This window comes from Triticum aestivum, chromosome 5A (genome assembly GCF_018294505.1).
Source record: "Triticum aestivum cultivar Chinese Spring chromosome 5A, IWGSC CS RefSeq v2.1, whole genome shotgun sequence".
NCBI lineage: Eukaryota > Viridiplantae > Streptophyta > Magnoliopsida > Poales > Poaceae > Triticum > Triticum aestivum.
The window spans coordinates 427,108,956-427,132,269 of NC_057806.1; the positions used below are offsets into that span (position 1 = coordinate 427,108,956).

Here is a 23,314-nt window from a genome sequence, read left to right on the forward strand (position 1 = left end):
TATTTTATTACCATCAATTGTGTTGAGTATATATATATATACCCCTTCTTTAAATTAGATCTGGGAGAAGCGGGATCAACTCCTACCACATGATCGTATACGAGGAATTCAAGAGGAATTGGCGGGATTCTTTGTTGAGCATGTCATACCTAAAGACGGAAAATCCCATTGGGAATTGCAATGTGATTTTGGTAGATGATGTTAGAGATCGTAAGAGGTGTTATATTGTATATATGCATCATCGTGTACTATATGTAGTAGCCTCGAATAGATATACGAAAACTTGTTCAACCAAGCACGGAGAAAGAGAGGTCACTTCTCTATGTTCATGATGATGGTGTGCAATGGTTCCCTCATTGCTATATGTAGTAGTTAGAGTCGAGTTGAATGGAAAACATAAAATGAAAATGAAACCCTAAATGTAAAAGAATTTAAGGGTAAACACAAAAGAAAAGGGGAAAACACAATATGAAATAAACCCTTCAAAACCCATAACCCCTCCTTCCAAAAACAAAAAAACAAAAACCCCAGCGCCTGGCAGGTGCTAGCGCATGGCTAACTTTTAGTCCCACTTGGTGTCACGAATCGAGGCTAAAGGTCCTCCTGCCTCGACGCCCCACAGCGGCCACGTGGAGCACCTTTAGTCCCGGTTCGTAAGACGACCGGGACTAAAAATGGAGGGTATTAGTCCTGATCGTTTAGTCTCGGTTGCAGAACCAGGACTGATGGCTCGTTTCCTACTAGTGAAGGGATAGATGGCTAGATGACACCCCAACGCCAAAATGCTCAGGTTCATGGCAAAACTCTTCTGCCTTAGCAACACTGATCGCCACTCCGCCAACAATCAGTGGGACGTGAACGCCTGCACAGTGTCATGTGACATAAAATGATCTGCATGAGAATCACAGCAGCAAATCATGCTAGTAATGGAGAGTTGAGTAGCCAGCCATGTATCTATATGTACGTACCAAGAAGATGTTGAAGTGGCCGGGGTCGGCGAGGTGTGCGAAGAGGTTGTCGAGGGGGCCCTTGCCGGTGTAGACGACTTGGAACCGGAAGCCGACGAAGGCGAGCATGGCGAGGCGGCCGTTCTTGATCTCCTTGGTGCAGAGCACCATGACGTGCTCCGGCGAGCCGCGGCCCCAGTTGCCCCAGTCGAACCACAACCCGCCCGGGTACCCCACGTCCGGGGTGGGGTTCCTGCGGTTGGGGAACCGCGGCTCAATGTCCACGGATCCCGGGTTGAGGTAGTCCATCCACCGCCGGCCCTCTACCCACCCCATGAGCGCCATATGAGTCACGAACATCGTCCATGGGTCCGCGAAGTACTCACGCTCGCCGGCCGTGTACCATGAGAACTCGTCCATGAAGCCCCGCTTGTGCAGGACCTCCGGGACCAGGATCCTGGCTGCCGCCAGCATTGCCCGCCGGCCGTGCATCAGCTCCTCCTGCGCGAACCACCGCAGCGACTCCGGCTCCGATCCGAATCCCAGAGGATCAAATACGAAGTCTCCTGGAAGGCTTAAAGAAAAAAAAATACAACACAGGAATGTCAGAGACGAAATGAAATTCAGTAGTATTTTCCACGAACAAACGATGCATGGTAATGAAAATTGGGGAGCCGTGGCTCGATGTCGATGGACCCCCCAGGTTGAGGTAGTCCATCCACCGCCGGCCCTCCACCCACCCCATGAGCGCTATCTGGGTCACAAAGAGCGTCCATGGGTCCATATGACAGCCCCGATAGTTAAGCTGCTGTAAACCCTTGCTAATCATGTCAGGTCATCATAATTAAACTTTTACTAAACCTCACTTGTTTCAAACTAAGATCAAATTCAAATTCAAATAAGAAGTCAAATTATTATGTCTTCAAACTATCAAATAAAAATGTTCGATGGGTGGCAACTTTCACTAAGTAATTTTCATGCAACAACCAACAACTTTTGGGTTATTAAAAGGCCCCTAACCTAATTAAAATTGTATGAGCAGCAAAATAATTGCCGCTTCTCAATTTCTAAAAATAGACAAACAATTCCATTTAGCTTGAAACTTTCTGTGCATCTCTGGTATGTTACTAAGTATTTATGTACAAAGTTTGGACTAGAACAAACATCATTTGACATCTAAATCAATTGCAAAATCGGAGCTGAATAAGTTTGCACCAAAATGAATAAATGGGGAAAGCCCCTTGTGCACGTGGCCCATCTTTATCCCTGTTCCAGGCCCAGCCCATCTGGCCGGCCTTTCCCTTTCCTCTCGCTAGAGGAAGAGGCAGAGCCAGACGTGGCGCACATCCATGGCACACTGGCCATGGTTGGCCAACACGTAGCCCCCCCGGCCCTATAAAGGCGTCCACCAAAAACCCTAGCACGCACTCGTCCAACCCCCCCTCGATCCCCCTTCGCCCCTCCCCACTCCTCATCTGGTCGTTTTAGAGCTCGAATTCGGTGTGATCACCGTTGCCTTGCCCTTGTTGTCGTGGCCACCGCCATCACAGTCGCTCAGAGGCACGTCCTGGAGGGTCGCCGTGCTCGGCTTCGTCCGTTCCGGGGACCAGCTCAAGCCGGGGTGCTGCGTAGCCGGCGCCATGCCGTCTTCTTCAACCGTCCGTCACCAACTCACCGTCGATGTCGTCGCTCTCGTTCACCCCGGCCCTTCCCGAGAACGCCAATGGACTCACCGTGAGCTCCTCCCTCGGATCCCCCTTTTCCCCTTCGATTTGTACGTCATAGGACGCCGTCACCGTCGTGCCCGAGTTTTCGTGTATGCGTACGTGTGTGCGTACTGCAGTTGCTCTGCCTCTTCTCCTTGCGAGCTGCTACTGCACTTAATTGTTGCGTGCCACTGCAGCTACTCTTCGGCGCTAGCTGCCGCTGCTCGGTTTTAGCTGCTACTGCTGCAAGCTACTGCCGTTGTTTTGCTCTGCTGCTTGCCGCCAGGCTGTTCTGCTTGCCACTGCCTGTGCTGCTACTTTGATGCGTATCGTTGCTGTCCGCCGCCGCTCGCCGTTGCCGCCGCCGTCCCACGCCGCCTGGAGCCCGCACTCTTGCGTGCCCCGCAGCCCGCTCCTGCAGGGAAGTTTATCTATTCGAATAGCCGTCTCCCTCGGTAAAAGGACGACCCAGAGTTGTACCTCGACCTTAAGACAACTAGAATCGGATACTTAATAAAATACACCTTTTCAAGTGCCAGATACAACCCGGTGATCGCTCTCTCATAGGGCGACGAGGGAAGGATCGCCAGATAGAATTATGCTATACGATGATACTTGGTGAACTTACCATCTACTCTTTTCTACATGCTTCAAGATGGAAGCTGCAGCGTAGTCTTTAATAGGACTAGCTATCCCTCTCTTATTCTGGCATTATGCAGTTCAGTCCACATATACTACCCCTTTAATTGATATCAATGCATATGTAGTCTAGTTCCTTGCTTGCGAGTACTTTGGATGAGTACCCGGGATTGCTTTGCTCCCTTTTTTCTCCTTTCTATACCTAGTTGTCACAACCAGATGCTGGAGCCTAGGAGCCAGACGCCACCGTCGACGATGACTCCTACTACACCGGAGGTGCCTACTACTACCTGCAGGCCGCCGCCGACGACCAGGAATAGTTTAGGAGGATCCCAGGCAGGAGGCCTACGTCTCTTTCGATTTGTATCCCAGTTTGTGCTAGCCATCTTATGACAACTTGTTTAACTTATGTCTGTACTCAAATATTGTTGCTTCTGCTGACTCGTCTATGCTCGAGATCTTGTATTCGAGCCCTCGAGGCCCCTGGCTTGTAATATGATGCTTGTATGACTTATTTTATTTTTTAGACTTATGTTGTGATATCTTTCCGTGAGTCCCTAATCTTGATCGTACATGTTTGCGTGTATGATTAGTGTACGATTGAATCGGGGGCGTCACAGTCCGTGAAGTACTCGCGCTCGCCGACGGTGTACCAAGAGAACTCCATGAAGCCCCACTTGTGCAGGATCTCCGAGACCAGGATCCCGGCCATGGCCAGCATCGCCCACCGGCCATGCATCAGCTCCGCCTGCGCGAACCACCGCAGCAACTCCGGCTCCGATCCAAATCCGAGAGGATCAAATCCAAAGTCTCCCGGGAGGCTAAAGGGGAATGGCAAAATAAGCATAATGTCAAAGACCAAATGAAGTTCAGTATGTATTTTCCACGAACGATGCATGGAGTATGAAATTGGGTTCAGACTCAAATTCGCCCCATATTCGAGCTGTATATGAGAGGTGCCGGTCAGCCCAGACGTTTGAAGCCTGTTTGAGGCGCCCATCTGAATCGAAATTTCGTGAGTGGTCAGTGACCGGATAGGCCATCCGGACGTTTGAGAAGTTTTTTTTTGCGAAAAGTTTGAGAAGTGTTTAGCGTCCGGTTGTAGATGCTCTTAGTCATGAAATGATGAAAACCGTGGGCTCTAGTGCAGATTCTCTTTAGCTGGTCGCCCTGTTCGGATGGAGTAGTACCACTACCATGTTGCGTTGGTTCATCTTGGCCGTGGTCAAGTCACGTCGTTACGCCATTATTCATGTTTTCCTTTTGATGACATCGTTGCGCCATTGATTATGCGTTAACGACGCAGGGGCATGGCGTTACTGTTCCGTTTGTCATTAGTGGTGAGGAGACAGTTATATGAAAGCAAGCTGACTGAGAGACAGCTCATGGAGGGAGTTGGCTCATGGACTGGACTGCACACCAGCCGCAACAACAGGACTTCTTCCATTCGTGTGCCTGACTCTGAGTCTCTGGCAGACAGCAACCATCCTAGCTATCTATCCTAGGTTCAACTAGCCCAATAATAAGGGAATATCAATCTCTGAGTGCAGGCTCATCTATATCCGGTAAAAAAATCACAAATATTTTTTTAAAAATTGAATAAATCTATTTTTCATGATAGATAAATTGATGTGTGTGGTGGGTTTTGAATTTAAGATTATTTGAACATATGAGTAGATCTCAGCAAAAAAGTTAAATTGAAACAGAATAGTACATAAACAGTAAACTTTATTACAAGCCTTAAATTTGTCTCTTTTACCGAAAGCTACTTAGATGTTCAAATGATCTGAAATTTAAGCGGACCTCTCACATCAAACTAACTAGCACGCATCTTTTTTTTAATTTTCTTTTATATTTGTTTTAAAATTTTTATTCAGCACGGATGCAAATGAGCCTAGGTACTAAATCGCTGCTCTCAATAATGAGTGCCAGCCTAACTCTCACTCCCCATGGGATAACGCAATGAACACGAGAGAGAGAAAGAAAATCCTCTCCTAAGTGGAGCCGTCCACACTAGTCCTCCCGCCCAAGAACGGCAGCCAGCAGCGGAAGAACGGCAAAGCCTGCCAGAAACTGAAACCGACGAGGCAAAGCCTGCCGCATGTCCCATGCGTTGTTCCTTGCTCGACGCGTGGAGCGTGGAGAGTAGGGCGCCCAGCCCAAAGATCCTTTGCCGCTTCTGTACCGTGTTTCCGTGCTTCTTTCTTGCACCTTTTCTCCTCGTGCCATTTCCGGCCCTTGGCCCGCGTCGGTTGTTTAGCCTTTTCGTTTCGTCAACAAGATTAACGATCATCAGTTCATGGCGGCGCCGATGCCCGTTAGCCCTTTTTGTTGCGTGCCGACTTGATCTCTTCTCGGGTCGGTTACAGGACTAAACATGTGTTGGGGGCCGATGATGTGACCCTCCCTGCTAACGTACGGCCAACCATGACGGCGGAGGTACTGCTAGTGCGGTTCCTAAGGTTCGAAAGCGAAACATATTCTACGCATAAAAATAAAAATAAAAAATAAAGCGAAACATATTCTACAAAAAAAGGAAACATATTCTCTTCCACGCAGAAAAAAATGAAAAGAAAAAAGAAAGCGAAACATACGAGTGGAAGACGAATTCGTTGCACGAGTGATCCGGTCAGGCGTGAAGGGCTAGCTCGAGGATAGGAGAGGAATATGCAGCCAGATGCTCTTCGCTAATCCGGCCATGACACGCAGTTGTAGATAGAATAATAAACAAAATGCAGTCAGTGACACGGTGGGAGGACATCACTCTTCTTCGCGCAATCAGCCTGCTCCCCTGTCTCCAAAATACTTTAACTCTGGCAGCTGGCTTATATTCTGTGCGGAAAGCATGATTCTTCATTGTGGCTCAGGGCTGTTTGGTTCCAATAAGTCACCTGACTTATAAGTCAGGTAATTTAAAACTAGTGATTTATAAGTCATGTCTGTTTGGTTGTCATCTGACTTATAAGTCATCTGAGCACACTTTCCTACCTTGCTTTTTTATGTAAAGATGGTGAGACCCATACAAAAAAGGATGACTTATAAGTTTTAAGTTGGGGTGGAGTAACTTATGACTTATAAGTTGGGGTGACTTATAAAAGTTGGGTCTGTGTGGCAAAATAAGTCATTTTTTTTACTTTTCGAATTATAAGTTGGTGACTTATTTGAAACTAAATAGGCCCTCAATGCCATCGACTAAGTTGACTCTATTTTATTTTATTTTTTATTTTTCATTGTTCTTGAAATAGCTTACTGTCCATACCAAACGGTGACTACGTTGACTCTACGGTTGTGTGCATTCTCGAGACCATTCCTACTCCATTTTGTAAAGGAAAAGGTGAGTGCATTCCACACACTGAGTTTCTTTTTTTAATGGAAATACTCATATTCATACCATCACCAGATACAAATACACCCGAGACGAGCAAATACGGTTTGGATAGTTGTCCCATCCATAACACATATAGCCCCATGATACAACTTAAAATTACAACCAAGTCCTTAGTAAGCCGCAAGACCTGCCCGGTCTCGGGCCCACGAAGAACGCCGGCCATCGCGGAAAAAAGAGGCAAACCCGACATCCAGCACACCAAAAGATGCAGAGCCAACCTGCTGCCGACGCTGCCTCCTAAAGAGAAAGCAACTGATGACCGACGACTCCTAATCGTACATAGAAGAGTCGATGAGGCATATCTCAGGACTCCCGATGGAAGGAGCCTAAGCATTGTCGCGCAAGAGCCTCCTCCTGGGAGCGGCGGAGCGCAAGCCGGACGACGATTTCCTCCTCGGGGCCGCGTGGGATGATCACGGGGTCGAGGATCTCAAGATGAAGGACTCGAATCCGCTGCAGCTGAAGTAGATGCTGGAGCTGGTGGAACTGAAGCTGTAGCTGGTGCAAAAGTGGTGGCTCTAGTGTCAGCAACTGGCACTGCAGATGATCTCTGAGCTCTGGGCACTCTGGCAAATGCATCAGTTGTAGTCTTCCCTTTCCTCTCTTGCATGTCATCTTGAAGTTGCTCCACTGCAGACTGAATCTCTGTTACTTTGACATCCATGTCATAGAACTTTTGTTCTATGATCCTCTCTAAGCTCTGCTGATTCTGAGTGAGGGTGGCTAGTCCTTTCTCAATCCTCAGTGTGGATGCAATCAAGTAACTAAGCTGCTCTTGCTTGGTTTTCAAGAAATACTCAGATGCCTGCTCTTGAGTTGGCATCTTGGCAGCTTTCTCCTTCTTTGCCTTCTCCTTCTTTGCTTGAGCTTGAGCTGATGATGGTTCATTCTCATTTATCACCACTTGATTTTCCTCGAAATCTGGATGAATAGGCAAGTGTTCCTTGTCCAATAAGTATGTGTCTGTGCCCATTTTTGAGTTGATTAACTCCTGAATCTGAGGGGCATAACCACAGCTCCTCTTCTGATCTGCTGCAGTCCTCTTGATAGTTTCTACTATGAGGCTCATGATCTTGAATTTCTGAGGCACATCAAATATATGTAGCAAGTTAATGGAGTGACCTCTGATCATTCTGTGATCTCCAGACTTGGGCAAGAGTGTGTGCCTAAGGATCCAGTTGATCGTAGGCAGTCCTGACAACAAGTGTTTTACGGACCCAAGCTGGTGAGTGTCAAGATCATCTACTGGAATCTCCTTGTACATATTTGCCATTGAGTTATGATCCATCTTTTTATTGGCATAGACATCCAAGTCATCTTCATTTTCCTCTGGGGCATTGATCAACTTTGCTCATTCCTCAATAGTTGATTGGTACCTTGTACCTTCAGACATCCATGTTATCCTTCCATCTGGGTAGAAGTGTGCTGTAGAGTAGAATTGCATAATGAGCTCCTCGTTCCACTTTGTGAGCTTCTGCCCAACAAAGTCTGCAACTCCACAAGCACTAAAGCTGTCTTGCACTCCAGGATAGTGTTCCTCATTTTCCTTCATGTAGGTCCAGTCGACCCATCTCATGTCACAAACAATGGGCTTCTTATCAATCAAAACTGTCTTATAGAAGTCCTGCTGTTCCTTAGTGTGGAACCTGTAGTCAACGGCAGTTCTTCTCCTTGAAGCATATGGATCCGTCTCTCTCCATTTTCTCAACCCTGAGTCTCTTATGAGCTTCATGTTCTCAGCCACAGGATGAGCATCATTGTGGTCTGAAATCTTGGGCTTGAGCTTTCTCAGAACATGCTCTTCATCATCTTCTTCTTCAACAACAGTCTCAGGCACTGGAGCCTTGTTCTTCTCAGTTGCAGGTATGCTCCTTGTATTTCTCTTTGGTGCAGACTTGGGCTTGGAGGCAGCTTTGGGTGCTTCTTTGGGCTTAGATGTGGTAGCCCCTGATTTGATAGCATCACCCATTAGCTTGGGTGCCTTAGGTGCTGGTGCAGCAACCTCTTCTTCTTCCTCTCCTTCCATGATGGAAGCCTTTCCAAGCACTCTGGCTACGGTCTTCTTGACCCTTTCCTTCCTTTTCTTTCCTTCAGCAGCAACTGGCTCTATGGTTGCAGGCTTTTCAGGAATCTGAGTTGAGGCTCTGGCCTTTGGCATAGGCTGCCTACCTGCTGGCCTTTTGATTTTCAATTCTGGCTTTGTGCCTTGAGCTGAGCCATGTTCCTTCTCGAGCACTACTCTCTTTGAAGTTGCTTCCTCTTCTGCCACATAGTCCTCATCCTCTGATTCTGAGGTTCTCTTCTTCCTTTGTCTTGTGGCAGCTTTTGGAAGATTGCTAGGGGTGCTCCTGCTGCCTTCATCTGAAGAACTTGAGGGACTAGTGCCCTCACTCATCTGCACTGGCTGTTCTGACATGTTCTGGCTATCACTTTGGTCTGACATGATGAACAAGCTGACTACTGACCCTGTGAATAGTTTATAGATGAGGTAGAGTGGATGAGCATCACAAAATACAGAGATTTTTGCAAAAGATTGATTCAAAATCTTAGTTTTAGTTTCCCACTGAAATCATCTCGGATCTACCGATTTTTAAACTCGATGATACCGAAGCAGTTTTGGAACCTAAAATAGTGAACTCGGTCAGACCGAGTCACAGTTCGGTGGCACCGAGACTGCTATGGTTTCACAAAGTTCCAAAATCGGTCACACCGATAAGTAATTCTCGGCAGACCGAGTCTCACTTGTGCAATGGCATGAGCCAAATCGGTGGGACCGAGTTTTTCAACTCGGTGGGTCCGAGATGGTTTCGGCAGAAACCTAACCCTAAATTTTTTGAATCAAAACTAATCTACGAACGCATTGACTGGATAGGAGTGTTTCAATCGTGGCAAGAATCATTAAGAACACAATGTGCTAGGAATCGGACGGGGAATAGCACTGTGATCGAGTCCATACCCTAGTTCGGCGGAGACTCGCTACGGCGGCAACGGCAGGGTTGAATTCCGTTGACGGCGATGGAGACCGGCGACTGGAGGCGGCTGGCGGCAAGGAGACGATCCGGAGACCACGTTGGCAGAGCGAGCTATCGCGTGGGCGAAGGGGTTCGGAGAAATTTCCAAATTTTTGCCCGTGACTATATATAGCCCGACCCTGTCGGTGTGACCGAGTGGAACAACTCGGTGGCACCGAGATGCAAAACTGTATACAGTTGTTGCAACTCGGTGTGACCGAATGGTTCAAATCGGTTGCATCGAGATCGAAAACCTAGATCAACTTAATGATCTCGGTAGGACCGAAAGTAGGGTATCGGTCAGACCGAGAATCATAAAGAGGTTTTGGAAGTTTAAGTCTATGACAAATCGGGGACTCCGAGCGCTCCTCACACAGAGTGGTTCGAATCTGACTTGATCAAATTTTGTGATGTAGCATGAATAGAGTTTGAGACGAGAAAAGCATAGATAGCTAGAGGAGGTTCTTAGGCATTCTTGTCCATCCACTTGGCAAAAGGAAATAAAACCAAACAATCAAAACAACAAGCGGATGTCCTCGAATGAGTAAAATATGCAACCAGCATGCTCACACAATAAGATGGCAAATGAAATATGTGACAAGGCATGCACAACCAATTCTAGCATCTATCAAGCAATTTGTGATGACAAGGTCATCTATATATGAGTATATTGACTTAGGAGTCAAGTGAGAACACTTGATCATAGGTCATACTCATCGTTTAAGCTCAAGTGGGGTTACCACTTTTACATAAAGCATTGTTGTGTTCACATCTTTAGAGTTGTTTTAGCTCAAGTCTTAGAGTAAAGCTCCCCCTAGATGTGATATCCCCCCCTTAGAGGGATGAACTAACCTCGGGTTTTGTCGATGATGACTTCATGTAGATGTTGAAGATGTGGATGCTCAATGTTGATGTAGATCACTTGGAGCTATCCATTTGAGTGAATTGCACTTTCAATACCTACATGGGCTAGTCCCACAAGGAACAAACAAGGATATCCATAGACATAGAGTGATGCACACACAAGATGATGTCCATGAAAACTTTTAGGTTACCTTGTCCCTTGTCTTACCAACAAGAGGGTTTGTGACTCCTTGAACTAGTGCAAGATGTGGAAGTTGATTGCACTTGTTCTTGCCAAAATGATAAGAGTGAAGTATGTTGGCGGAGTCACCCTCAAGAACTCTCTAGTTCTTCTTCTTTTGGATCCACACCATCTTGATGGGAATCCTTGGAGTTGTAGTCGTACTTGATGAAGTGGAACTTGAAGTAGTCTTGGGAATCCACTTGACTAAGGTCTTAGGAGCTTCTTCAAATGCATCAATTTCCTCTTGAAGCTTGTCCTTGCCTTTTTGCTTGTAGTCTTGTGGTGGAAGGTCATCTTGAGCTTGTGTCCCCTTGAAAGAAGTATCATACTTCTCTTGTTGAGGAACAAACTTTGTCTTGGGGTATTGATCTTCTTCCCACTCAACTCCATTGGCATTGAACTTTCGTTCAAAACCAACACCTTGATTCTTCCGGTGCATTCCTTGCTTGCGCACAATTTCCTTGAATTGCTTACTCCCGACAAGGCTTTTGTACACTCCTTTCTCTATAATTCCCTTCAATAAGCTATTTTCTTGCTCAAGTGTAACTTGGCTAAGAGAATCATTAGTGGAATCAAGAGAACTACTAGAAGCAACAATATTGGATTTAGCATGATCATTGTTACTGCTAGAGGAAGAATCTTTCTTGTTCTTGTTACTAGACTTGACTTGAGGCATGTAAGTGGATAAGAGTAAACGCTTGGCAATGTAAGAAGAACTTTTCTTGCGAAGATCATCATTGATTGCTTTTAAGAACTCATGCTCTTGCTCAAGATTGAGCTTTTCAAAGCGTAATTTCTCATGAGCTCTTAAAAGTTCTCGATGATCTTCAAAGATAGTTTCATGAGCTAACTTAAGAGTGTTTAGTTCTTTAGTTAGACCCTCAATCTTCTCCTTATCATTGTCATTCGTTTTATCTTGATTAGCATGATTAATTGACGTTTCATCATAGTATTCATCACTAGAGTTGTCAACAGGAAAATCATCACCTAACAAGTCATCTTCATCACTATTGAAATCAACATACTCGGGGTGTGTTACCTTAGGACCTTTGGCCATGAAGCATCTTCCAATTCCTTCATTTGGTGAGTCAAATATGTCGTAGGAGTTGGTTGACACAAGTGCTAGACCGGCAACACCTTCATCTTGAGTATCTTCGGAGTCGGAGTGATAACTTTTCTTGGAGTGGCTGTCGGAGTCGGAGCCGGATACCCATTCACCAACATGAGCTTGATGTCTTCGTTTTGTGTAGCTCCTTGATGATTTTTCCTTCCTTTCCGAATCCTTGCTTCTCCGTGAGTATCTTCGTTCATAACGATCATCTCTACTCCTTCTCTCTCTTGGTGGTGATTCTTTGCTTCTTCTTTTTGGAGAATCTTCTCTTCTCTTGTAGGGAGCCGTACACTCATTGGAATAGTGTCTGGGTCTTCCACAACTGTAGCAGTTTCGCTCTCGACTAGAAGATCTTTTGTCATTGTAGGACCTTGACTTGAAGCTTCTATCTTTGCTTCTACTCTTGTAGAACTTGTAGAAGTTCTTCACCATTAAGCTCAATTCTTCATTGAAGTTTTGTTTCTCACTTGATGATGTAGGGGCTTCACATGAGGCTTTGTAGGCACCACTTGATTTGTTGTGAAGTTCCTCTTTATCCTTAAGTGACATCTCATGAGCAACAATTCTTCCAATCACCTCCGTTGGCTTGAGATCTTTGTAATTGGGCATCATTTGGATCAATGTGCACACGGTATCATATTTTCCATCCAAGGCTCTTAGAATCTTCTTGATGATGAATCTATCGGTCATCTCTTCACTTCCTAAGCCGGCAATCTCATTTGTGATGAGAGCAAGCCTAGAGTACATTTAAGCGACACCTTCACCATCCTTCATTTTGAACTTGTCAAGTTGACTTTGAAGCACATCCAACTTGGATTCCTTGACGGAGTCGGTACCTTCATGCATATCAATCAAAGTGTCCCAAATTTCCTTTGCATTCTCAAGACGGCTGATTTTGTTGAATTCTTCAGGGCACAATCCGTTGAAGAGAATATCACAAGCTTGAGCATTGTATTGCAACATCTTCAACTCATCCGCGGTAGCTTCACGGTTTGGTTCTTTCCCATCAAAGAAGTCACCTTGCAAACCAACACACACAATAGCCCAAGCGGCGGGGTTATGTCCAAGAATATGCATTTTCATTTTATGCTTCCAACTAGCAAAATTAGTACCATCAAAGTAAGGACCTCTACGGTGATAATTTCCCTCGCTAGACGCCATACTCTCCTAGGTTGTGAAACCAAGGCTGTGACCACCAAAAGCTATGGAGATCAAAGCAAATGGAGACCAAGGCTCTGATACCACTTGTAGGATCGAAAGTATGTCTAGAGGGGGTGATTAGACTACTTGACCAAATACAAACTTAACATTTTCCCAATTTTAGTTCTTGGCAGATTTTAGCTATTGTAGGACAAGTCAAGCAATCATCACACAATTCAAGCAAGCATGCAATGAGTATATTGGCAGCGGAAAGTAAAGCATGCAACTTGCAAGAATGTAAAGGGAAGGGTTTGGAGAATTCAAACGCAATTGGAGACACGGATGTTTTTCCCGTGGTTCGGATAGGTGGTGCTATCCTACATCCACGTTGATGGAGACTTCAACCCACGAAGGGTAACGGTTGCGCGAGTCCACGGAGGGCTGCACCCACGAAGGGTAATGGTTGCGCGAGTCCACGGAGGGCTCCACCCACGAAGGGTCCACGAAGAAGCAACCACCCACGAAGGGTCCACGAAGAAGCAACCTTGTCTATCCCACCATGGCCATCGCCCACGAAGGTCTTGCCTCACTAGCGGTAGATCTTCACGAAGTAGGCGATCTCCTTGCCCTTACAAACTCCTTGGTTCAACTCCACAATCTTGTCGGAGGCTCCCAAGTGACACCTAGCCAATCTAGGAGACACCACTCTCCAAGAAGTAACATATGGTGTGTAGGTAATGAACTCCTTGCTCTTGTGCTTCAAATGATAGTCTCCCCAATGCTCAACTCTCTCTCATAGGATTTGGATCTGGTGGAAAGAAGGTTTGAGTGGAAAGCAACTTAGGGAAAGCTAGAGATCAAGATTCATATGGTAGGAATGGAATATCTTGGTCTCAACACATGAGTAGGTGGTTCTCTCTCAGAACATATGAGTTGGAATTGTGTATGTGTTCTGATGGCTCTCTCCACGAATGAAGAGGAGGTGGAGGGGTATATATAGCCTCCACACAAAATCCAACCGTTACACATAGTTTTCCAATCTCGGTGGGACCGAATCAACAAACTCGGTCGGGCCGAAAAGGTAAACCTAGTGACCGTTAGAGATTTTTGGTGGGACTGACATGCAACTCGGTAGGACCGATATGGTTAGGGTTTGGGCATAACATAATCTCGGTGAGACCGATTACACAAACTCGGTGAGACCGAGTTTGGTAATAAGCTAACCAGAGAGTTGGTCAGGTAAACTCGGTGGGACCGATTTGCTCTTTCGGTGAGACCGAAAAGTTACAAAAAGGAAACAAAGAGTTTACACTGCAATCTCGGTGGGACCGATTCGCTCTTTCGGTGAGATCGAAAAGTTACGAAAGGGAAACAGAGAGTTTGCAATCCCATCTCAGTGAGACCGAGATCCCTATCGGTAGAACCGAATTGCTAGGGTTTGGCAGTGGCTTATGACAAGTGAAACTCGATGGCGCCGGATAGAAAGAATCGGTAGGACCGAGTTTGGCTTAGGGTTTAGGTCATATGTGGATATGGGAAAGTAGTTGAGGGTTTTGGAGCATATCACTAAGCACATGAAGCAAGAGGCTCATTAAGCAACACCTCATCCCTCCTTGATAGTATTGGCTTTTCCTAAAGACTCAATGTGATCTTGGATCACTAAAATATAAAATGAAGAGTCTTGAGCTTTTGAGCTTGAGCCAATCCTTTGCCCTTAGCATTTTGAGGGTTCCACTTTCACATCCATGCCATGTCAATCATTGAGCTTTCCTGAAATAGTCATCTTGGAATAGCATTAGCTCAATGAGCTATATGTTGTTATGAATTACCAAAACCACCTAGGGATAGTTGCACTTTCAATCTCCCCCTTTTTGGTAATTGATGACAACATATAGATCAAAGCTTCGACAAATGATAATAAGCATGAAATATATCGTCATTTTGAGAAGTATGTGACAAGTAAGAGCTCCCCCTAAATTTGTGCATATTTAAAATTTGCTTTGGACTGCAAATGCACAAAGAGTTAGAGTCATGGGTTACTCTTCCATGTCACATACATCTTGGTGGAGCGCTTAAAATGATAAGAATGAAATACATGCACTCATCACCAAGAATAGTGAATGATCACATAAGATAGATAAGATGATAATATTAAGCAAACATTAAGTGTAGCTTATGATCAAACACATGATCATCAATGTCTCACGAGCAATGACATAGTATCTCACACAAAAGCAAACAAAGTTCGAAAAACCACCAAATAAAACAAGAGAGAATAAAAGCAACACTCTCTCTCGAAGCCTATGATCTATACATTTTCTCTCCCTTTGGCAACAAGTTACCAAAAAGTTCCTAGAAAATGCATAGTGCTAAGTCGACACTCAGGCTTGATCTTCAGGTGGTGGTGGAGTCCGGAGCACTCCAAGGACGAAGGCTTCTGTAGACGTGGTTGGAGCTGAAGCTGAAGTAGATGCTGGAGCTGGTGCAGAAGTGGTGGCTCTGGTGTCAGCAACTGGCACTGCAGATGATCTCTGAGCTCTGGGCACTCTGGCAAATGCATCAGTTGTAGTCTTCCCTTTCCTCTCCTGCATGTCATCTTGAAGTTGCTCCACTACAGACTGAATCTCTGTTACTTTGACATCCATGTCATAGAACTTTTGTTCTATGATCCTCTCTAAGCTCTGCTGATTCTGAGTGAGGGTGGCTAGTCCTTTCTCAATCCTCAGTGTGGATGCAATCAAGTAACTAAGAAGCTCTTGCTTGGTTTTCAAGAAATACTCAGATGCCTCCTCTTGAGTTGGCATCTTGGCAGCTTTCTCCTTCTTTGCCTTCTCCTTCTTTGCTTGAGCTTGAGCTGATGATGGTTCATTCTCATTTATCACCACTTGATTTTCCTCGAAATCTGGATGAATAGGCAAGTGTTCCTTGTCCAACAAGTATGTGTCTGTGCCCATTTTTGAGTTGATTAACTCCTGAATCTGAGGGGCATAACCATAGCTCCTCTTCTGATCTGCTGCAGTCCTCTTGATAGTTTCTACTATGAGGCTCATGACCTTGAATTTCTGAGGCACATCAAATATATGTAGCAAGTTAATGGAGTGACCTCTGATCATTCTGTGATCTCCAGACTTGGGCAAGAGTGTGTGCCTAAGGATCCAGTTGATCGTAGGCAGTCCTGATAACAAGTGTTTTACGGACCCAAGCTGGTGAGTGTCAAGATCATCTACTGGAATCTCCTTGTACATATTTGCCATTGAGTTATGATCCATCTTTTTCTTGGCATAGACATCCAAGTCATCTTCATTTTCCTCTGGGGCATTGGTCAACTTTGCCCATTCCTCAACAGTTGATTGGTACCTTGTACCTTCAGACATCCATGTTATCCTTCCATCTGGGTAGAAGTGTGCTGTAGAGTAGAATTGCATAATGAGCTCCTCGTTCCACTTTGTGAGCTTCTGCCCAACAAAGTCTGCAACTCCACAAGCACTAAAGCTGTCTTGCACTCCAGGATAGTGTTCCTCAATTTCCTTCATGTAGGTCCAGTCGACCCATCTCATGTCACAAACAATGGGCTTCTTATCAAGCAAAACTGTCTTATAGAAGTCCTGCTGTTCCTTAGTGTGGAACCTGTAGTCAACGGCGGTTCTTCTCCTTGAAGCATATGGATCCGTCTCTCTCCATTTTCTCAACCCTGAGTCTCTTCTGAGCTTCATGTTCTCAGTCACAGGATGAGCATCATTGTGGTCTGGAATCTTGGGCTTGAGCTTTCTCAGAACATGCTCTTCATCATCTTCTTCTTCAACAACAGTCTCAGGCACTGGGGCCTTGTTCTTCTCAGTTGCAGGTATGCTCCTTGTATTTCTCTTTGATGCAGACTTGGGCTTGGAGGTAGCTTTGGGTGCTTCTTTGGGCTTAGATGTGGTAGCCCCTGATTTGATAGCATCATCCATTAGCTTGGGTGCCTTAGGTGCTGGTGCAGCAACCTCTTCTTCTTCCTCTTCTTCCATGATGGAAGCCTTTCCAAGCACTCTGGCTACGGTCTTCTTGACCCTTTCCTTCCTTTTGTTTCCTTCAGTAGCAACTGGCTCTATGGTTGCAGGCTTTTCAGGAATTTGAGTTGAGGCTCTGGCCTTTGGCATAGGCTGCCTACCTGCTGGCCTTTTGATTTTCAATCCTGGCTTTGTGCCTTGAGCTGAGCCATGTTCCTTCTCGAGCACTACTCTCTTTGAAGTTGCTTCCTCTTCTGCCACATAGTCCTCATCCTCTGATTCTAAGGTTCTCTTCTTCCTTTGTCTTGTGGCAGCTTTTGGCAGATTGCTAGGGGTGCTCCTGCTGCCTTCATCTGAAGAACTTGAGGGACTAGTGCCCTCACTCATCTGCACTGGCTGTTCTGACATGTTCTGGCTATCACTTTGGTCTGACATAATGAACAAGCTGACTGCTGACCCTGTGAATAGTTTATAGATGAGGTAGAGTGGATGAGCATCACAAAATACAGAGATTTTTGCAAAAGAATGATTCAAAATCTTAGTTTTAGTTTCCCACTGAAATCATCTCGGATCTACCGATTTTTAAACTCGGTGATACCGGAGCAGTTTTGGAACCTAAACTAGTGAACTCGGTCAGACCGAGTCACAGTTCGGTGGCACCGAGACTGCTAGGGTTTCACAAAGTTCCAAAATCGGTCACACCGATAAGTAATTCTCGGTCAGACCGAGTCTCACTTGTGCAATGGCATGAGCCAAATCGGTGGGACCGAGTTTTTCAACTCGGTGGGTCCGAGATGGTTTTGGCAGAAATCTAACCCTAAAATTTTCGAATCAAAACTAATCTACGAACGCATTGACTGGATAGGAGTGTTTCAATCGTGGCAAGAATCATTAAGAACACAATGTGCTAGGAATCGGACGGGGAATAGCACTGTGATCGAGTCCATACCCTAGTTCGGCGGAGACTCGCTACGGCGGCAACAGCAGGGTTGAATTCCGTTGACGGCGATGGAGACCAGCGACTGGAGGCGGCTGGCGGCGAGGAGACGATCCGGAGACCACGTTGGCAGAGTGAGCTATCGCGCGGGCGAAGGGGTTCATAGAAATTTCCAAATTTTTGCCCGTGACTATATATAGCCCGACCCTGTCGGTGTGACCGAGTGGAACAACTCGGTGGCACCGAGATGCAAAACTGTATACAGTTGTTGCAACTCGGTGTGACCGAATGGTTCAAATCGGTTGCACCGAGATCGAAAACCTAGATCAACTTAATGATCTCGGTAGGACCGAAAGTAGGGTATCGGTCAGACCGAGAATCATAAAGAGGTTTTGGAAGTTTAAGTCTATGACGAATCGGGGACTCCGAGCGCTCCTCACACAGAGTGGTTCGAATCTGACTTGATCAAATTTTGTGATGTAGCATGAATAGAGTTTGAGACGAGAAAAGCATAGATAGCTAGAGGAGGTTCTTAGGCATTCTTGTGCATCCACTTGGCAAAAGGAAATAAAACCAAACAATCAAAACAACAAGTGGATGTCCTCGAATGAGTAAAATATGCAACCAGCATGCTCACACAATAAGATGGCAAATGAAATATGTGACAAGGCATGCACAACCAATTCTAGCATCTATCAAGCAATTTGCGATGACAAGGTCATCTATATATGAGTATATTGACTTAGGAGTCAAGTGAGAACACTTGATCATAGGTCATACTCATCGTTTAAGCTCAAGTGGGGTTACCACTTTTACATAAAGCATTGTTGTGTTCACATCTTTAGAGTTGCTTTAGCTCAAGTCTTAGAGTAAAGCTCCCCCTAGATGTGATATCCCCCCTTAGAGGGACGAACTAACCTCGGGTTTTGTCGATGATGACTTCATGTAGATGTTGAAGATGTGGATGCTCAATGTTGATGTAGATCACTTGGAGCTATCCATTTGAGTGAATTGCACTTTCAATACCTACATGGGTTAGTCCCACAAGGAACAAACAAGGATATCCATAGACATAGAGTGATGCACACACAAGATGATGTCCATGAAAACTTTTAGGTTACCTTGTCCCTTGTCTTACCAACAAGAGGGTTTGTGACTCCTTGAACTAGTGCAAGATGTGGAAGTTGATTGCACTTGTTCTTGCCAAAATGATAAGAGTGAAGTATGTTGGCGGAGTCACCCTCAAGAACTCTCTAGTTCTTCTTCTTTTGGATCCACACCATCTTGATGGGAATCCTTGGAGTTGTAGTCGTACTTGATGAAGTGGAACTTGAAGTAGTCTTGAGAATCCACTTGACTAAGGTCTTAGGAGCTTCTTCAAATGCATCAATTTCCTCTTGAAGCTTGTCCTTGCCTTTTTGCTTGTAGTCTTGTGGTGGAAGATCATCTTGAGCTTGTGTCCCCTTGAAAGAAGTATCATACTTCTCTTGTTGAGGAACAAACTTTGTCTTGGGGTATTGATCTTCTTCCCACTCAACTCCATTGGCATTGAACTTTCGTTCAAAACCAACACCTTGATTCTTCCGGTGCATTCCTTGCTTGCGCACAATTTCCTCGAATTGCTTACTCCCGGCAAGGCTTTTGTACATTCCTTTCTCTATAATTCCCTTCAGTAAGCTATTTTCTTGCTCAAGTGTAACTTGGCTAAGAGAATCATTAGTGGAATCAAGAGAACTACTAGAAGCAACAATATTGGATTTAGCATGATCATTGTTACTGCTAGAGGAAGAATCTTTCTTGTTCTTGTTACTAGACTTGACTTGAGGCATGTAAGTGGATAAGAGTAAACGCTTGGCAATGTAAGAAGAACTTTTCTTGCGAAGATCATCATTGATTGCTTTTAAGAACTCATGCTCTTGCTCAAGATTGAGCTTTTCAAAGCGTAATTTCTCATGAGCTCTTAAAAGTTCTCGATGATCTTCGAAGATAGTTTCATGAGCTAACTTAAGAGTGTTTAGTTCTTTAGTTAGACCCTCAATCTTCTCCTTATCATTGTCATTCGTTTTATCTTGATTAGCATGATTAATTGACGTTTCATCATAGTATTCATCACTAGAGTTGTCAACAAGAAAATCATCACCTAACAAGTCATCTTCATCACTATTGAAATCAACATACTCGGGGTGTGTTACCTTAGGACCTTTGGCCATGAAGCATCTTCCAATTCCTTCATTTGGTGAGTCAAATATGTCGTAGGAGTTGGTTGACACAAGTGCTAGACCGGCAACACCTTCATCTTGAGTATCTTCGGAGTCGGAGTGATAACTTTTCTTGGAGTGGCTGTCGGAGTCGGAGCCGGATACCCATTCACCAACATGAGCTTGATGTCTTCGTTTTGTGTAGATCCTTGATGATTTTTCCTTCCTTTCCGAATCCTTGCTTCTCCGTGAGTATCTTCGTTCATAACGATCATCTCTACTCCTTCTCTCTCTTGGTGGTGATTCTTTGCTTCTTCTTTTTGGAGAATCTTCTCTTCTCTTGTAGGGAGCCGTACACTCATTGGAATAGTGTCCGGGTCTTCCACAACTGTAGCAGTTTCGCTCTCGACTAGAAGATCTTTTGTCATTGTAGGACCTTGACTTGAAGCTTCTATCTTTGCTTCTACTCTTGTAGAACTTGTTGAAGTTCTTCACCATTAAGCTCAATTCTTCATTGAAGTTTTGTTTCTCACTTGATGATGTAGGGGCTTCACATGAGGCTTTGTAGGCACCACTTGATTTGTTGTGAAGTTCATCTTTATCCTTAAGTGACATCTCATGAGCAACAATTCTTCCAATCACCTCCGTTGGCTTGAGATCTTTGTAATTGGGCATCATTTGGATCAATGTGCACACGGTATCATATTTTCCATCCAAGGCTCTTAGAATCTTCTTGATGATGAATCTATCGGTCATCTCTTCACTTCCTAAGCCGGCAATCTCATTTGTGATGAGAGCAAGCCTAGAGTACATTTCAGCGACACCTTCACCATCCTTCATTTTGAACTTGTCAAGTTGACTTTGAAGCACATCCAACTTGGATTCCTTGACGGAGTCGGTACCTTCGTGCATATCAATCAAAGTGTCCCAAATTTCCTTTGCATTCTCAAGACGGCTGATTTTGTTGAATTCTTCAGGGCACAATCCATTGAAGAGAATATCACAAGCTTGAGCATTGTATTGCAACATCTTCAACTCATCCGCGATAGCTTCACGGTTTGGTTCTTTCCCATCAAAGAAGTCACCTTGCAAACCAACACACACAATAGCCCAAACGGCGGGGTTATGTCCAAGAATATGCATTTTCATTTTATGCTTCCAACTAGCAAAATTAGTACCATCAAAGTAAGGACCTCTACGGTGATAATTTCCCTTGCTAGACGCCATACTCTCCTAGGTTGTGAAACCAAGGCTATGACCACCAAAATCTATGGAGATCAAAGCAAATGGAGACCAAGGCTCTGATACCACTTGTAGGATCGAAAGTATGTCTAGAGGGGGGTGATTAGACTACTTGACCAAATAAAAACTTAACCTTTTCCCAATTTTAGTTCTTGGCAGATTTTAGCTATTGTAGGACAAGTCAAGCAATCATCACACAATTCAAGCAAGCATGCAAAGAGTATATTGGCAGCGGAAAGTAAAGCATGCAACTTGCAAGAATGTAAAGGGAAGGGTTTGGAGAATTCAAACACAATTGGAGACACGGATGTTTTTCCCGTGGTTCGGATAGGTGGTGCTATCCTACATCCACGTTGATGGAGACTTCAACCCACGAAGGGTAACGGTTGCGCGAGTCCACGGAGGGCTCCACCCACGAAGGGTAATGGTTGCGCGAGTCCACGGAGGGCTCCACCCACGAAGGGTCCACAAAGAAGCAAGCTTGTCTATCCCACCATGGCCATCGCCCACGAAGGACTTGCCTCACTAGCGGTAGATCTTCACGAAGTAGGCGATCTCCTTGCCCTTACAAACTCCTTGGTTCAACTCCACAATCTTGTCGGAGGCTCCCAAGTGACACCTAGCCAATCTAGGAGACACCACTCTCCAAGAAGTAACATATGGTGTGTAGGTAATGAACTCCTTGCTCTTGTGCTTCAAATGATAGTCTCCCCAATGCTCAACTCTCTCTCATAGGATTTGGATCTGGTGGAAAGAAGGTTTGAGTGGAAAGCAACTTGGGGAAAGCTAGAGATCAAGATTCATATGGTAGGAATGGAATATCTTGGTCTCAACACATGAGTAGGTGGTTCTCTCTCAGAACATATGAGTTGGAATTGTGTATGTGTTCTGATGGCTCTCTCCACGAATGAAGAGGAGGTGGAGGGGTATATATAGCCTCCACACAAAATCCAACCGTTACACACAGTTTTCCAATCTCGGTGGGACCGAATCAACAAACTCGGTCGGATCGAAAAGGTAAACCTAGTGACCGTTAGAGATTTTTGGTGGGACTGACATGCAACTCGGTAGGACCGATATGATTAGGGTTTGGGCATAACGTAATCTCGGTGAGACCGATTACACAAACTCGGTGAGACCGAGTTTGGTAATAAGCTAACCAGAGAGTTGGTCAGGTAAACTCGGTGGGACCGATTTGCTCTTTTGGTGAGACCGAAAAGTTACAAAAAGGAAACAAAGAGTTTACACTGCAATCTCGGTGGGAACAATTCGCTCTTTCGGTGAGACCGAAAAGTTACGAAAGGGAAACAGAGAGTTTGCAATCCCATCTCGGTGAGACCGAGATCCCTATCGGTAGAACCGAATTGCTAGGGTTTGGCAGTGGCTTATGACAAGTGAAACTCGGTGGCGCTGGATAGAAAGAATCGGTAGGACCGAGTTTGGCTTAGAGTTTAGGTCATATGTGGATATGGGCAAGTAGTTGAGGGTTTTGGAGCATATCACTAAGCACATGAAGCAAGAGGCTCATTAAGCAACACCTCATCCCTCCTTGATAGTATTGGCTTTTCCTAAAGACTCAATGTGATCTTGGATCACTAAAATATAAAATGAAGAGTCTTGAGCTTTTGAGCTTGAGCCAATCCTTTGCCCTTAGCATTTTGAGGGTTCCACTTTCACATCCATGCCATGCCAATCATTGAGCTTTCCTGAAATAGTCATCTTGGAATAGCATTAGCTCAATGAGCTATATGTTGTTGTGAATTACCAAAACCACCTAGGGATAGTTGCACTTTCAATCTCCCCCTTTTTGGTAATTGACGACAACATATAGATCAAAGCTTCGACAAATGATAATAAGCATGAAATATATCGTCGTTTTGAGAAGTATGTGACAAGTAAGAGCTCCCCCTAAATTTGTG

At 45.0% G+C, this 23,314-nt stretch overlaps 1 protein-coding gene across 1 annotated transcript; it reads right to left on the reverse strand.

Annotated features, from left to right (window-relative positions):
- Positions 1-844: 844 nt before the first annotated feature.
- On the reverse strand, positions 845-1,514 carry LOC123101344 (photosystem I chlorophyll a/b-binding protein 6, chloroplastic-like). Its single transcript, XM_044522836.1, has 2 exons — positions 969-1,514; positions 845-862 (listed from the first exon to the last, which is right to left on the reverse strand). Exons 1-2 carry the CDS (start codon positions 1,437-1,439, stop codon positions 845-847), a joined length of 489 nt encoding a protein of 162 aa, XP_044378771.1. The 5' UTR covers positions 1,440-1,514.
- Positions 1,515-23,314: the final 21,800 nt, after the last annotated feature.